General features: G+C 37.1%; 1 protein-coding gene across 35 annotated transcripts in view; it reads left to right on the top strand.

The window, feature by feature from the left end:
- Positions 1–18,052, top strand: part of mapt (microtubule associated protein tau) — a 104,654-nt gene that overhangs the window by 21,454 nt on the left and 65,148 nt on the right. For 23 of the 35 annotated variants that reach the window (XM_062983892.1, XM_062983896.1, XM_062983907.1 and 20 more), the window contains one exon: positions 16,202–16,432. In XM_062983892.1, coding sequence (XP_062839962.1) covers positions 16,219–16,432 — 214 coding nt within the window. In that variant the 5' untranslated portion in view covers positions 16,202–16,218. Of the gene's footprint in view, positions 1–929; positions 951–16,201; positions 16,433–18,052 lie in introns of those variants that run through there. The other 12 variants (XM_062983905.1, XM_062983901.1, XM_062983903.1 and 9 more) reach the window with 2 other exon arrangements.

Below are 18,052 nucleotides of genomic sequence, written 5' to 3'. Positions count from 1 at the left end.
TACTCAGATTGATGTGTTGTAGGACCCTTCCACACAGCCATATAAACCAGAATATCAAGGCAGAATAACCCACAATATCTACTTCGAACAGGGTTTTCTGAGTCCACACTGCCATGTATCCCAGTTCAAAGCAGACAATGTGGGATTTTATTCAGCTGTGTGTAAGGGGCCTTATGGAATGGCCAATTGATTATAAGTCTGGTTTTCTCTTAGTGCTGGCATTGAAATTGTCACTAAATTGGATTTAAATGTCCCTGCTTTTGAATGTGTAAGTGGATCAGGGGTATATCTTCAGGTACTGTGAAGATCCAGTGTGTAGCTGTCAAATGAGGGCAGAATGTCAGGGTTTTATTATATGGTCTTAAAGCAGACACTGCTGCTTGAAGCTAGGTAGAAGGCAATTTCAGAGGGCGTGGAGGCCATTTTTCTGCTCTGGGTTCTCCAGGGTTTTTGTTGACTGTTATAAATGACACACAAAAAAATTGAAGGCAGAAATGGGCAAAAGTGACTGTTTGTCTTGGAGGGATTTTGAGTTTCAAACCTCTTTGTGGGTTCCATATGGATCAGGACTGTACTTTGCTCTCGGAATTAAATTCCTTTTCCTGTTTTTGACTCCAGCTTAATTTGTTGTCATCTTAAAAATTTTGGGCTGTAGGAAGTGAATCCCCCTTGTAAAATACAAAAAGCAGGGCTATTTTCATTTTTTGTGGTACCCAAAGCTATAGAAAGTGGTTAAGGTTCAGCCTTTAAATCTCCCTGTGGTTTTCCAGACTTGATGTCTTTCCTCCTGCTTTTAATAGAGGCTCCATTAAGGGGATGGAAAGAGGAGGGGCCTCTGTTTCAAAGGCTATTCAGCTAAGTGCAGGCCTGCTACTGTTTTGTGAAAGCCTGCATTCATTGACAAGAAGCGGCCAAGAAGCAAACTGTCCATTCACTTTTCACAGAAAGATGCAAGTATTATTGCTGTAGTATATTATGAGTGCATTTAGTTTTGGAACTTCTTTTTTTAGTGATGCTGTTGTAAAGGACTGGTTTACAATTAAAGCAACTGACTTCCTTTTTTCCATTTGACATTTAAATGATTAAAGTTCTTTGCATTAGCAGTGAAATGATTATGTTGGATCGTATAGCCTATGATTGCATTGCTTGTTATGTATTTGGCACCCTAAGAATATTGAACTGAAATACAATGAGGGTTTTCTTTATCTAGTGGTGTATACAATCCCAGTGTATTTGGACTTTCTTCACCCCACTTGATGTAATTCTCCTTATTGCTGAAAATCTGTTCCAAAGGGGTTTCAGGCAGATTTTTAAATAGCTTCAAGGGAGCTGCAAGAGGTGGATGCCAAAATTCATGGAAACCCAAGTCTCATTATATACAGTGACATCATAAAATGACAAAATTAAGGTTTTACAATTATTTTTTAAAAAAATACTTTCAAGCCATGGGTGGTTGAATCTGTGGATGCAGAATCCGTGGATGCAGAGGGCCAACTGTATACTTTTGGGTCCTGTACATAACTGTTTTTATTAAACTGTTTCTTGACTTCATAGCTGTGAATGTTTGAAAGGCTCTTGAAATGAGGTATATTTTGGTGCATTGCCTTCTTTGAGACAATATTGTCTTATTCTATATTCTTGATACTCACTGAGAGCATGTTGTGAATGGAAAAAGTAATCTGCCATAATTAGTTGGGCATTAAATATCTTTTGCTGCTTCTGTGATACCTTTTTTTTGTATGTAAAACAGTTTCTTTTCCTAGCCACCATTTTTCTGCTTTTGCTCTGCAGTAGATCAGGTAAACAACTGTGAAAGCTTTGGGGGCTGCATTATTTCTCTAGATGATCTTGGAAAGCTGCACCCCAGTAAATAAGGTAATATGCTTCCCCCCCCCAAAAGCATATATTCACATACACGCACATACATGTGCAAAATTTCATTTTGACCCCAAGGGGTTCTAGATGTGGTGGAAATGCCCTCAATGTCCCCAGAGATCTTTTGGGGCATTTTGGCAAGTCTAGGTGGCCTTGGGGGCCAGAAAAATGTTGCATGTAGCTTCAGGCCATACTTTGCCCACCCCTGTGTTGTTACTACCATCTTAACAATCGGGTAAACTATTTCCAACTTAAAAATACAGTTTCACTTATCAACACCCAGGGGAAATTCTCTAGGAGTGTGCTAAGTCCTCTGAAAGATTCTATGGTTTGCTTTCCCTGAAAATGACCATAGAGTCGTCGCTCTGATTATCAGGGTAGTATGGAGAGATATGGGCATAAAGGTAAACACTCAGAGCCTGTGCTATTTTTCAGATCTTTTGGGGATTTTGTTTGGTGGGGGTGGGGAGTTCACTGTTCCGTAGAGTGCACAATCGGTCACTATGACTGTGGGTGTGTCAATAGAGTGAGAGGGCTCCTGCTTGGGTTGAATGTGGATGGCATGGATGCTCCTCTCCCTTTCCTTGTTCGCTCCTAAATGTAAAAAGATACTTATGTGTGCAATTACATGAGATTGTTGCAGGAGCAAAAGAAATGGCTGCAAAGGAGTGTTTTATTGTGTCTGCATGAATATAATCTTCATAAGCATTTATTATGTAAAGGGAAGATGTTAGATGCTCTCTGCTTGGCCAAGTAAGATTACTGAAAAATCCTGTCATGTCCATAAATCATAGTTAGTCTATGCCCTCATTTGCAGAAGAGGAGAAGGAATAATTACTTGGATCATTGCTGTCTGCTTCCCCTCTCCTCCCCTTCCATTTTGGACTCAAAAGTCCGGTCTGCAGTTGGTTACTCCCAACTAGAGTTAGACACATTAAATACATTTTTGAAGAATAAGTATAATCAATGGGTATAAGTTGTCATTGATAGGATATGACAATCAGTGGGGGGGGGGGGGTTGAGTAATTTCCCCATTTTTGTCTAATTGTGACAATAAGACTGAACATTTAATTAGTTAATGAAAGAGAGCCTAAAGGCTCGACTAAATCCCCCATTTTAAACCACTTCCTGTTTTTATTCAAAATGTGTGGCTACCTACCAAAAGAAATCACTACTTTTGTTGGTCTTTTAAAAATGATAATATAATGAATTGGCAATCTGATTCAACACCTTTATAAAGGATCTTATTTGTGTGTTGGTATAGTATTTTCCAGCTGTATTATGCAACTGCTTTGTTTTTAAAAATCTAATTATAGTATACCACAAAGATGGGCAGATTGCTACCTGGGAGATTCATGCACCTAATTTAAACAATTTTGCTCTAGTTTTGGCCATCTGATGTGTTTAGTGCTCTGCCCCCTGCCACTAAAAATGGAAGTGAATCCGAGCTATGTCTGGTTTTGAAAAAAGCTTCCGCTGCTCCACATTCTTAACAAATGGCAGTATTGCTCCCATCGGTCCTCAAGGTTGGTTTTTTTTTTTTTTTTTGCGGGAGGAGGGGGGAGCTTTTTCACATTAAAAAATTAGGGAACAGATGGAGACTAGGGTGGATGGAGACTTGGGAGGAGTTATGTAGCTCCACTGTTTCCTGACAAATTGTAAATGCCCCCTGGATCTGGCAAATTTCCAGTGCTATCTAAAAGAATATTTTATTCTGCTACCTAAAACTGAGTATTTCATTTATGTCCCTGGTTACATTGTGTAGAGCTTTCTATTTTGATCTGAGCCTAAGGCAGTGGTAAGGAATGTCTAGGGACTCAGTTTGAATGTAAACCACCAAAACACTTTACTGCAACTCCTCTGCTCAACTGTAAGGGAAGACAGTACATTTCTGAGCTTTATAGCTTCAAAGATAAATATGACAACTTGACAAGGAAAAAGATGGTGAAAAAAAGGAAGCAATTAATAGAACATGAACCTTATTTCATTTCCTGTTCCTTGCAAGTACCCTGACCATGTCAGAAAATTCTATCTTCACAAGTGGAGTAACTTGAGGTAAAGTGTTGGATTCATTTCTTCTTTGATTCTGAGAGTTCACTTGGGTTCTGCTTATCCATGAAAGAGCCAATCAATTTTAGCTGTCATGTTACTGAAATTGAATAAGTTGTTTAATGTTACAATCAAGAATGAATCTTTAGTAATATAAGACATGGGAGAAATATTATTTTTGATTGGCTTTAAAGTCGATGGTGCCACATCCATCCATCCATAAATGATACCATATTTTATTATAAGAGTTTATTTCATAGCAGCTTTGTTTTGGAAATTATAAATGTTAGAGCAATTACATAAATTAAAGTCCACCAGCCACTCTAGCCAAGTCATGTATCACTTCCCATGACTACTGAATTGATCTTGGAAAACATCATCTTGCAAAATCAACAGCTATCTGCAGCCTACTTAAGAGGATGACCTTTTCATGTTTATAGTCTTTACAGTTTGTTCTCAGTACTAAATCTTATATAGTCAGCCATCTATATCCACAGATTTCATCATCCACAGTTAGAAAATATTTTTTAATTAAAAAAATGATTTTGCCATTTTGTTTAAAAGACATGGTATTCAGGTAAGGTCTTGAAACTGAACCACAGTGAATACCAGGGCTCATTGTAGGTAGAAATGGATCAAGATAAATGTTATATGTCTCTTATCCTCTTCTTTCCCAGCAAAGCTGTGCTAATGATGTACTGAAATGCTGCTGAGTCTCAGATGCTGCAGACCAAATCTGGGTTGTGACTCTACATGTATGTTTATCATTGATATTCAAGGCTCTATCTCCTGCTTGCAAGTGAATAAAATAAATTTCAGTGCACTAGCAAAAATAGGCAAGACAATGTAAAGAAGATTGGGGCTGTTGATGATATGGTGACTTGGAGGTCTTTCATTCATAGATTGAAGTTGACCTGATGGCAGTTGAACAATAAAACGTATCTCATGATCACCAGCAATAGATTTCCAACATTCAGAGGTTTTTAAATGAGAACAAAAGAGCTCTGTTTCTTCTGGTTGGACAATTCTGTTCTAGTTTGCCCTCGTTTTACCCGCCCAAATTAAGCAAGAAAAGCTTGAGGATAAAATAGGAATTGATACTGTGTATGAAAAAATTAGTGTGCAAACTGCAGTTAAATTACTGTGTTCAGCTACACCATGTCCCACAGATCTATGTCCTGCTTCCCAAGCTACTATTTTACTCTTCATTCTGAAGCAGTTGGGATTCTAGTGAAATGGAAAGTACATTCTTTAAGGTTAAACTCACTCTTCCCTTTTACTTAAGTAGAAATGGAACAATTTTGCCCAGCAAACAGAAAAGCGGGGGCAGTATGTTTTTCTGATGGATGACTGTTCTTTTGTTTCTTAAGGCTAAATAAGTCCTTTTTAGAAGAGCGATTTCTTCCTCCAGTGGAAATCATAAAGAGAAACACAGTAGGCTTTTAAAGCAAAACATTGTCATATTATAGGGAAGGGCTAAACTGCAAATAGTCTTAGGTTGGAACTATTGCTGATGTATCTTTGTTCCACTAACTAAATTGTAAGTAGACGTTCACCATGATTTATTTGTTGAAAAAAAGTGTGTTTCCTTGATTCAATTTCCAAAGATGCCCATATTATTAGTAAATTGCAACTGAAAAATGATAGCTTCACATTGTTATTGTGTTATCAATGTAGGATGACTCTAAGGTAACTATCACAGTGTTTTCTTGACAAGATTCATTCAGAGGGCATTGTCTTCATGTTTCTCTGAGAGTGTGGCTTCCCCAGGGTCACACAGTGAGTTTCCATGGCAAAGCAGGGATAAGAATGAAGGTCTCCAGAGTCATAGTCCAGTACTCAAACTACCATGCTGGCTCCTGATAACCACGTATGCATAAAAATAATATAAAACCAACATAGCAATAGCAAGTTTCAGGCTTCATCTTCCTTTTCTGCTTCTTTTCTGGCCTTAGTCTTGTTTTGTTGCATTGCAAGAAACAAAAGAGAGCAGCTAATTCAAAGAAAGTTTTGTATATTATAATTAAAATGAACCGTAATAGCCTCTAGTAATTGATTTTTTTTCCTTCATAGCTTACCCCTTTTTCCATATTAAGCCTAAGTACATGGATCAGTACAACCAGTACATGTAGATTTCTAGGTGATCTTCTGTCAAAGCACTGACTTGATAATCAGGAACAGTTTATATAGACTGAATATGGTTTGTGTTTGAGGGATGTGTATTTTCATCCCTTGAGGATGGAAGGAAGCGCCATCCTGTTCGATATTCTGATGTTTCGTTGAATCCATGTTCTTAACTGCTTTGTTATTTGTACTGTTTTTATTTTTATTTATGTTTTTACCTTGATGGGTCATTTGTATTATGTCTATGGGCATTGTCCCATATGTAAGCCTCCCAGAGTTCCGCTTGAGAGATGGTGGCAGGGTATAAGAATAAAGTTATTATTATTATTATTTGAGTCATCTGTTTTGCTCAGCTTTAAAAAGACTGCTACTGTTCAGGATAACAAAGATTAATGTTCATTATACAATTAAATGGTTAATTTTGAAGATGATGATTTTCTGGGAAGATGGCCGTTTCCTTTATTACATTTCCAGCATAGATATTATGTGTAGCATTTTTTTAATCTAAGGAGCCTATTTTATTTATTTATTTATTTATGATATTTCTATCCTGCCCTTCTGTACCCTGAAGGGGACTCAGGATGGCTTATTAGATGCCTCAAAAACACAATACAAAATTAAAACAATACAAAATTAAAATGGACATTTAAAAAGAATAATAAAATACAGTAAAAACAATTAGAGGCATTTAAAAACCGTAAACTCACAATTGGGTAGCATTTATTGTTATGCTCCTGATTTTATCTTCATAGCAATCTTGTGAGATATATTAGGCTTAGTCCATGAATATCCCAAGTTTGCCCAGTAAGATCCAAAGCTGATTTAGAATTTGAATTTGGATCTCTGCAATCTTTGGCTGATATTCTGTCTGATATTGTTCTTGCCACCAACGTATGTTCCTCTCAGGAAACAGGCCTTGCCTAAAACAAAACAAAAATTCAAAAGAGCTGGTATGATAGAAATAAAATCTTGGACTGGGACGTAGTCTTGTAAGCTATCCATAATTGTGCATTGTTAAACCCCAGAAAAATCTTCAGGAACAGAAGGGCGTATTTAGCACTTGATTGACAGGCTTAAGAAGCTTCAACAGGAGCCATACCAAACATACAGCTAGATACGTCTGTGTCTGTCTGGCCAAAACAAAGCAATGCAGAAACTGCTTGTAGTATTGCTGAACTCTGGTTCCAACGTATTGCAGGCCCATCAAGTTGGAGAGCAACTAATGCATTATGCATTTAAAATACAACAGTGTAAAACCAACTAAAATAGGATTTCAGCAGAAACAAATAAAATTAGGTTGTGACTAAAATTTTATTGAAAGCTGTTCTGTAATTGCTGTTGAAAGGCAAGGGGCAGGGTATCTGTATGGGTCTCCTTAGGAAAGCCATGCCATATAATGTCAGGGAGATTTGCAAAGACCCTATATTGAACCATATAATCTTGAGTAGAGTCAATTAACAAGATGCCAGGATTAAGAGGTTGTTGCTAGAATATCCTGCACCCAGACTGTTTCAAGGTTTTGGTACTTAATTAACCATTTTAGGTCACAGGCCTCTTTGAGGTTTTAATGACAGTTATGTGCTCCCTTTACAGAAAATATACATAAAGAGGTGCCCACAACATTTTTATACATTTAATTTTCTTGGATTGGAAACTAGTTTCTTTCACATAGATTAATCTGGGATAAAGCAATTACAAGAAACTGTTAAAAAGTGTTCCTTGGAACAAGAAAAAAGTATCAAGAAAATTGAAGCAGATAGTTTTTTGTGCTTGCTGCATGGCTCCTGTGGAGAACATCTGTAAATCTGTGTTCTAAATCTTTCAGGATTAAGATGGATACTTTAAATTAGGTATAGATTACAAGAAAATTAATATTAAGTCCAACTGAACACTACTGGCATAATGGAGTCAGAATGCTGCAGGCCACTGCTAACTGTGTTGTGGTCCAATTGAAGATTCAACTACTCATTACACATACCAGATCACAATAGATCCTTCATTACAATTTCTAGGGCCTATTCGTACAAGTAGAAAATGGAACTTATTTAGTTGGTGAGACAACAAAAGCTACTGTAGAGTACACTACAAGCTCTAAAAACATACCCAAACTGAGTATTGATCCTTCAGAGAATGGAGAGAGAAAATCAGTGCCATCCCAGATAGGTCAAACACCTCCACAGAAATCACAGAACTTTCAAACAGCAATATTTTTGTCTTGGGTGTAAAACATCATTCTATCTACTATTTGCTTTTTTAAAAAACCTTCTGAATGTTGCAGTGACTTCTACATGCAGATAGTGCTCAATGCCAGAATGCATATTCACAAGTGATAATGTGATTTGTTTCATCCTTGTATATAATACAAATCAAACAAAGAGTCTGTTTCCTCATATCTAGCATCAAAGCTTCCTTTCTTCTTCAATTAAATGTGAGTGCCTCAGGTTTTAAAGCATCTTGAAAAATCTATGGGTATATTTACAAGTATATATGTAAATATGCATAAATAATAAAGATGGATACAGGAAGTTCTGCTTCAAAATGGTAGTGTTTTGAGGAGATTTAAGATAAAGCAGAGGGTATGGCCCATTTTGCATAGATATGCTGAGGTTGTGTTCAACCTCTTACGTAATTTCTTCATGCTATACTCATCAGACTTATTAAGCACACTAGTGTGTGGCTAATTTGATTTGTTGTCAATTCAAGTTATTGAGATTATATGCATCACTGTGATTTCCTTCCACAAGAGTAAAGTATGTCACTCTTCAGAATCCCATGAGACCTGAAATTAGTTGTAAAGCATTTCTACCAACTCCTGAATAACACAAAGCCCCCCCCTTTTTTAACAAATTCTATGAACTATAAATTGTTCTGCAAGATTATTCTTCTTAACTGGCTAGAAAATCGATTGCCTTGTCCATTTGCCTATTTCTTTGGAAATGAAGTTTGTATGGAATCCGCTGTGTGATTCCCTGGACTCACACCAAATATACTAGTTTGGAATTTAAAAAATTCTGTTTCTTTTAATTTCAAAGCTAAAAAGCACCAAGGCTATCAGCTGTAAGAATGGTTAGAATAGGGGAGTGGGAATCCACTCACAGTGTATCCAAGGTGAGGATTAGAATTAATGGATGCATACTTGTAAAGAGGCAAAATGAAAATTTCTTTCCTAAATATGCTGATATCACTAGGAAGCTGTCTAGAGGTCACTGTCCAAATATCTGGGTATTTGGATAAGGGAGTTAAACTCCTCAACATTGTCCTTATTCTGTCTCCCTATTTCACACAATTGTCCTTAAAGGAGCAAGGAAAAATTAATTCACGTTAAATTTATTCATATATAATAAAACATGGCAAGTTTGGCTAAAAGTGTAAATATATTGATGTACTAAGCACTAGAGCAAATTGAATCTGTCATAGTTACTTCAGGATATAATCTCCATTCATTTATTTCCGTTAGTATGATACATAGGTAACAAGTTACCTCTGCGTCTTTTTGTGAAGTCATACATTTTTCATATTATTTAAAATTCACAGACATCTTGCTCAAAAATGGAAGGGTTGGGGCTAGATGTATATTTGCAATTACCTTGCTGTTATGCGATGAGACTTTTTAACCGCAGTAGCTGTCACAAAATGCAGAATCTATGCAGCTGAATCGGTAATCAAATTTAGATCTAGAGCAAACGAGAAGAAATGGTACAATACTGAAAATGTCTAGACCCACTTCTGTCAAGAATGATCATTTTTGTGTCATTTTTGTAACACATATCTTTTTGTTTTGAATAACGTCCCAGTAGAAAATATTTAACAAACCCATTCCCATGTGAGAAAGAGGCTGTGCTTGTCTTAAGCCTTGCCCTTTCATCCATACCGTGTGTGGAGTCTCTCTATCCAGGGGTGGATTCATAGAGCTCTCCAGATGTTTTTGGAAGTAATTCCATCTTCTCTAGTCGGCATAGGCAATGGTGTGGTATGCCCATAGTTGAAATTGAACTTCATTTAGAGACTGTCATTATTTTCACCTCATTCCTTACTGTAGAAAGTTTATCAACATTTGATTTCCTAGGAAAGGATTCTTTCCATCATGGAAAATGAAAGACTTGTTTTAGATTTGGAAACACATCTATGTAACAAAGTTCTGTTGTATCTAAACAAGAATTGAAGGTGTGTACAGTAGGCCGCCTACATACTCTGGAGTTAGGGACACAGGACCCCATGTAAAAGTGAGAAAACCACATTTTAAAAAAATTGAGAGAACACGCCCTGGGAATCTCTAGGTTCATTGCCCGATAGAGTCATCTTGAAGAATCTAGAGATTCTAGAGAGGACATATGAATCAAATCCACAAATAATCAACTCTGCAAAAGTCAAATTCATAAATGTGTAAGGCCTATTGTTTTGCACCCACTCTGAAAAGTTAAAGTTGCTTTAATTTTTCCAGGTCACTCTGTGCCACTCTGGACCAGATTTTTGTTCTTGTGACGCACTACTGGACCACTGCCCATAGGTTGGAAATCACTGCCCTAGGGGATCTACCGTACATAATACATTAGACGAATGAGATATGATACAGTAGTGTTTTGTGTATGGAGAAGTAATGCATCTGTCTGTAAACTCAAAAGAGGATGTGTGCTTGCTTTTAGCTTTAAAGCTATGAAACATGGATAAAACATGGCATATAACCACAGGCAAAGTACCAGAAGGTTTATTTCTTTTTAAAAATACATAAGTTATAGCTGCTGTTATAGACCAAATTCATTTCTGAGCTCTACTTGATATTTTCCCTCATCACAAAGTATTCCCAGGGAACTCCCTACATTGCTACGGACTTTTCATTCACTGTTACCGGTTTAATTCAAACTGGTATTTCTCAAAATGAAATGCACTACTTAATGGTTGATTGCTTATGTTACCGTATATACCAGAACTAGCTAAGACAGGCACCGCCAAGAGAGAAAAAAAAAAAGAATGTTCAAAGGACACAGATTCAACAGAGCTCAAGCAAAGAAAAGAGGAATGGCAGCAGTAAAAGAAGAAGGTTCTAATATTTAACTAGTGTAATACTGCTGAAGTCTTGAATAATAATAAAAAAAATTACTGGAAATTAATGAAAGTCATTATCTGAAACATTGCCTGGGTCAAGGTCTAACATGTGGGTGGTGGGAGGGGGAAGCAAAAGAATACAAGGGAGAGTGAGGAAAACCTATGGTGTTTCAAGAAAGGGTTTGGATGCAACACCATGAACCTGCAAGTGAAATCAAAACAGAAAGAACTAGAAAGTCTCAGTACTTCTAGGGGCATTTCCACCTTTCTGGAGCTCTTAAATGAGTCTTTATTCTTAAGTCTGTACTACCATCCTGAGCCACTGGGTTGCAAGAGTTGTCTAATCATTTTGCAAGGTTTTTCATCAGTACGGTTGATGGAGTTATGGAACTGGTTTTGTTTTGTTTTTGCGTGAGCATGGATTCAGTTATATGAGTTCACCATGGCAGGGTGTAAGAAAAGGCAGTTTCCGAGTTGTTGTTGTTTATTTATATCCCGCCTTCTTTCTCCATTCGGAGACTCCAGTTATGGATTACAATACAACTTAAAATATACACTATACAAATATTAAAATAGTATTAAACATCATTAAAATTAAAAACAATTAATGATAAAACCATAAAAGCATATAAAAACGTATAAACATCAGACTTGGAAACAACTCATATTTAAGAACAGAAGTGAGACAAGAGGCCATTCTACCCCTGGGAATGGAAATTTACTCCTGAGAGAGTTATCATGGGGAAAAGTTTTATCACCAATCCTTGCTTCCACAAGAAGCCAAATTTTTCAAAATCCAATTATCACAGAGACTGAAAGTGGGGGGGAGGAGGGGATTTTCTGAACAGGGGCACAGACAACAAAACAAACACCAAAGGCTGTTAACACTTTTCTATGCTATCCTAAGTGATATATATATATATCTATGACTGGAGTTACAATTAAAATTTTACCTGTTCCAGCTTACGTACAAATGCAAACAAACCTACAGAACCTATCTTGTTTGCAGCTGCACTAGTGACTCTGGCTTCACTAAGAGAGGATAAGCAAAATGTATTATATTGATAGTTTTCCACCTTTGCTTGAGGGATTCATTGTTAAACTAAGGGCCCTTCTGGACAGGACCCAAAATGTGAGCCCTGTCGGAGTTTTACCTGAGGCGTCCAAATGACGCCTCAGGTAAAAGCAAAGTAATTCAAGACAAAAAAGGTGAAAGCAGGTTACCCTAGTACCAGTGATGTGCCAGGAGGCGGGAGGGGGATTTCTCCTGGCCTCCCTGACCTCCTTTCTTTCATTTTAAGGCTTTTGGAGAGGCTGCGTTGCAGGAGGGCATGAGTACAGCCAACGGGCAAAGCCTGTTTTTTGGGGTGGGGGGGAGTGGGGACTTAAACCCACTTTGGAGCGGGTTTATTTCACCTGCTCTGAAGTGGTTTAAGTGTAGTCTGGAAATGCCCTGCGATTTATTCCAAACTATGTGTAAACAGATATTTTTGCTAATTAATATTAGAATTGGGATAGAGATAATAAATGAGATAGGAAATATACTGAAGATATAAATATTTAGGAAATATCTTAAAGTAGCAAGCACTCGTAAAAGCATTTCTAGAGTTTCACTGTGCTGTGTAATCTGTGATTCTCTTTCACCATAGGGAATGGAAAATATATCTCCTTATTCCTTCTTTTTCTAGTTTAGCATTTTGTATTTATGCACCTGTTTTATCAACTGTGAATTCCTCTAAAATATAATCTGCAGAGAATACTATTTTTTCTAACACTGTACTCTCTTTTTTAGTAGAATTTGGTAGTAGCCTCTGGCAAGACATCCCACTACTCCCTTAGCAAATGATGCATCTTGTTATGCAGAAAAGACACATCTTGTTATGTGCCATATTCATCTGCCCTAAAGGATAAACAGTTTCTTGCTTTTAGCCCTGGAAATCTGAAACTGAAGTTGTTAATTTATGGATAAAATTTCTACATGATGGTTTGGCTAAAACATTCTGAGACACTCATATTTTTGAGGACGATTGAGCCATTCTCACTAGGATCACCCCCAGCCTATACATCTGTCAAAATTAGGTACATGGGATGTTTGGGAAGTCAATGAAGGAGGACATTTCTTTTCTTGTCACTCCTTTAAGTATAAAAAACCCACACAAACCTTAGTCTAAAACACACACAGAGATAACTTGGTAGATATTTACAGTATTTGAAAATAGAAGTAAACAAGGAATTGGCATCTTCTGGAACAGGGGTCAGAAGTAGTACCCCTGTAGTGTTAATTAGGTAAGTTGTTGTTTCCTTAAGGTCATACAAGGTCCTGAACCTGAAGATTACCTGAAAATTAATAGTTTAACTATGTAGCTTATCACTATACTCCAGTGCTAAGCATAAGTTGCTAGAAATGAGAAAAAATCTCCCAAGAGACTTGCAGAAATTTATTTTTCCTTAGCTGCTGACATTATGTAGCTTTTCAAAAGTCTCATCTTGAAATCCTTGACACAGCATTAACTAAATTGCATAGTAATTGTAACTCACTTGGGATTTGTTTAAATAAAATAGTTAATTTGAAGGCATTTCACTTTATTCCCGGGTATTAAAATGGCGACTTTCAAAAGGTACTTTTCATACATTTAGATTAACTATTTTTCCTTTTGCTTTGCTGTGGCCTACATGGTTGTTTTCAATTTGTTTACTTGCCCTGTAATTGGTGTCAAATGACATCTGACTTAAGAGCAGAACGGGAGCCAATATGGTCATGTGGTGTATATATCATTACAGTGGTTTATTTTAAGTGGCCTGCTTCCCCTTCCGAACCTGAAGATCTTGTTAAATTAAACATATAATTATTTTCCCTTTTCTGTTTCAAATATATGAATAAAACATCTATAGCATTTCCCAGGGGGAGTCTGGAAAGCATATATTCTGATTGTCAAATATTTTTGTATGTGATTTCAGACATATTTGTAATTATATAAACAATAAACTTGGGTGCAGAGGTAGTATAAATAATAGCATAAGTAAAAAGTGAAAAAGAACCCTGGGGATGTGCTGAGTTAGTAGATTAAAACATTTCCTAATATATAGTGTCTTGCTGAGGTATATCACTTTAGATTCAAAGTGGGGAATTGACAGAAAACTCCTACATAGAAAAAACTATCCTGTTCCATAATACCATGCCATATACAATTGATAGTTAATCTGTTAATTTATGGAAATTTGCACCCCGCCCAACAGAGATGGTTCAACCACCAGGCCAACTAGGCAGTTGCCTGTGGCGCCATCTTGTTGGGGGCACCATCGAGGCAACTCTTGTCTCCTGCGGCCTGTCTCCGCAAGGTATTGAACTGCTTTTTCTGTTGATTTGTTGTAAAACATTATGTTTTGGTGCTTAATTTGTAAAATATTAATGTAATTTGATGTTTAATAGACTTTTCCTTAATCCATCCTTATTATCAAACATTTTCGCTTATCCAACGCTTTTGTTTTTCAGTGATTGGTTTGGGGGAGGGGGGGGCACCAAAATTCTGTTCGCCTACACTTGAAAAATACCTAGGGCCGGCTCTGCCGCCCAATGACTGCTAGAATGGCTTATGTTTTAAAATTAGTGGGCAAACATTTAGCCAATAGCCACTAGATGTTTTGTAAGAGATTGCAACTCCCATCAGGTCTAGCCACCATGGCCAATGGTGAGGAATGCTGAGAGCTGCAATCTGAGAACAACTGGAGGACCACATTTTGCCCACCTGTGTTTTGAAACAGTTCAAACAGAAATACTGGGAGATTTCTCAAGTAAAGCAAATAAAACTGCATCATAAAAAGACCCATTAAAACATTTTACAATTCAGTGCCATCTGAACCTCACTGTGAAGAGCACTGTGTTGCCAGAATTTTCTAACAGAAAATTCCCTTTCCCTAATCACTGTTTATTTCACATTAGAAAAAGTGGGGTCTTAGAAAAGGGTCTTTTAGTTTGATCTTAAAATACAGACAGTTTTGTGTGGGAGTAAGTACTCCTTCAATGACTTGCTCATAATTGTTAGAACCACTAATGTAAAGGCCCTGAGAGAAAATAGCTGTTAAGGGATTCGTTTGGATTTTTAAGAATTCTCTTTTCTTTCTTCTTGCAAAAGTATCTTCTCCTGAATCTGGATCTCAAATAATTCATTACATTTTTAAAAGATTGTTTCCTCTTTTGACTATATACAGTCTGACATTTCAGATAACTTCCATTGGTAATCTTCGATTTACATAAAATCTAGTATTCCTTGTCATGCCCACAATAACATGAACAATGAGTACCAGGATCACACAATTTTCTATGCTGTAGATGACCAAGAGATTATGCGTTGGCCTAATCCAGCTTTTCCTCCTCTATGTCAAGTTGAGAGGATGTTGGGTTGATTCTTAACCTATGTGGAACCTCCTGTGGATGCACTGAATTTGAACCAGTGTTTCATGACTCAGTACAGATGCCTGCTCTGATAGTATTTTATATCTGGATGAGTTCACTAGGTACTTCATCATTTGGGATATATTCCATATAGTAAAACTACTGATGTTGTGGTATGGTGGAAAAAGGCATGATATTGTGGTTGGTAGAGCTCTTGCTCTGTCATCAACTTTATTTACCATGGAAGGTTCATTGTCATATTTGCTTTGGAACTGGTTGTTGATATACTGTGGTAGCAACCAAATGTCTAGACTTGATAATGCTTTTAACTTGTGATAATATGACTGAGATGGACAATGATTTGGGACACAGACTTCAAATGGTCCCCATCTCTTGGTGCAAGACCTTGAGCAACTTTTTATCATGTAGACTTTTTATTCAGATGATTTTCGTAATCTGTCTTGGAGAAGAATGCAAATTGAGTGTAAACATGTTTGTAAGTTAAAATAATAGTGGCTGAAGGACACTATAAATTCCAGATATTTTCATATGGATTTCTACAACAAAGGAGGTTGATCCTAAATACTTAATTCCATTTGTTTGGGATGGAATACGTAGTAAAAACAATAGTGCAATATGTATGAAAACTATTTATTGCAATATAACGGGAAGCTTTAAAAGAATATTATCTAATGATGGCAATTCACTCTCTTCTAGATAACCTTTGTGACAGCATGGCCGACCAGCATAAGGACTTCAATATGACAGATGACCATTTGGTGAGCCAAGCTAGGTGGAACCAGACAGGTGAGCCTTTTCAGGTGGGAGACAGGAAGGAGCTTCTTCCGCAGGGTGGAATCCAGCAGGATGGTGACATACAGTTCAAAAAGAATGGAGACAAGCTGTCTGAGGGGATGGAGCCTGCAAGCGTAAATGGGTTGAGGAAAGGTTAGTTACGAATCCTAGTCATAGCCGACATGGTGCATGTTTATGTCACTCGCTGCCCATGCTTTCGTTCAGTAGTTCAATGCATTCTGCTTTGGAGTTTTGTCACTTAAAAGCTATGTCTGTTATCAGAAAAGTGACAGTAAAGATGGCTTTACATTCTTGAAGAGTAATTGTGTTAGCCTGTTGCAGCATGAAGAAGAAAAACAAGTGCATATCTGGGAGACTGCCTTGTGTATTGCAGCATGAGGTTTCGGAGGCCCAGTCTACTTCATGGCATAAACTGAGAAAGCAGATAGTTAAAATATGCACATGCCTAAGACAATTCAAATTAGCTCAAGGAGAACAAATGAAACAAAATGCCAAATGGATTCTCATTACTGGATTGGTAGACATATCACGAATATAATATATATTCCAGTGACTGATAATTTATATTTTGTGCTGTAGGAATAACTCATAATTGTGGTTTAGCTCTTGAGGAGCCTCATTAAAATCTGTAGCTAGTTGTAAAAAGAAGTGTAGAAATCATTTGCCTCTGAAGTGTCTCAATAGTACTTGTTTTTAAAGCTACGTCAGTGTCCTACTGGCCTTGATCAGACATAACATTCCCTTTTTGCAGAACAAGCAACAGGCCCACAGTGCCTCCTATCCCATATTAACTGTCTTTGGTACACTGATCCTGATTGGTTAATCTGCAGTTCAGTGTCATCTGAAATGTGGAAATTCCTTTAAACCACAGTGGTTTAAAGTCCTAGGTATTACATTGACATTAAATGTACTTCACCAGTTTGGACATAACTGAGAACTGTGCTTTAAGGGGAAGGAGGCAAAGGCAGTGTGATTTAGCAAATTGGGGATATGTGTGATCCAGACAATTGATTATTCATATCAGTACTCTTTCTGATTCTCTTCTTGATGCAGCAGAATCAATTTGGTTATAAAACAGCAAATGATTTTTATTTGACATTGAGTATTGTCAACACCTGCGGCCAAATACGTAATCATTTTGAGAAAAGCAATAATAATGTATTATGTGTGCAGAGCCGGTCCAACAATGAGGCGAATTAAGCGGTCGCTTCGGGCGCAAAACATACAGGGGTGCAGTCAAGACTGCTTTTTCTGTTGATTTGTTGTAAAACATGATGTTTTGGTGCTTAATTTGTAAAATCTTAATGTAATTTGATGTTTAATAGGCTTTTCTTTAATCCCTCCTTATTATCCAACATTATTATCCAACATTATTTATTTTTCAGTGATTGGTTTTGGGGGGGCGCCAAAATTCTGTTCGCCTACACTTGAAAAATACCTAGGGCCGGCTCTGTATGTGTGTTACGATTTAAGCATTCTTAAACTTCTAGCCTATCTATTGCATATAAAAAAACTGAACCCACTGAACTACAATTTTTGCTGTCACTTTTCAACAGCTGCTTCATCATCTCTCACACTGAGTCAAATTTTGAACAAGGTAGACTCTTACATTTAAAGTGTTTGCAAGTTTTATTAGGAGAAATGAGAAGAAGGAGCATCTTTAGGAAAAAAGGACAATGGCTTTTTGCTTACATATTACTTATATTGCTCTGTGATTGGTGTTAAAATTAGGTAAAGTCCTTAATGTGTGAT

This window comes from Anolis carolinensis, chromosome 6 (assembly GCF_035594765.1).
Source record: "Anolis carolinensis isolate JA03-04 chromosome 6, rAnoCar3.1.pri, whole genome shotgun sequence".
In the NCBI taxonomy this organism is placed as follows: Eukaryota; Metazoa; Chordata; class Lepidosauria; order Squamata; family Dactyloidae; genus Anolis; species Anolis carolinensis.
The sequence above is the reverse complement of the archived record's forward strand: the minus strand, read 5'-3'. Positions and strand labels throughout refer to the sequence as shown.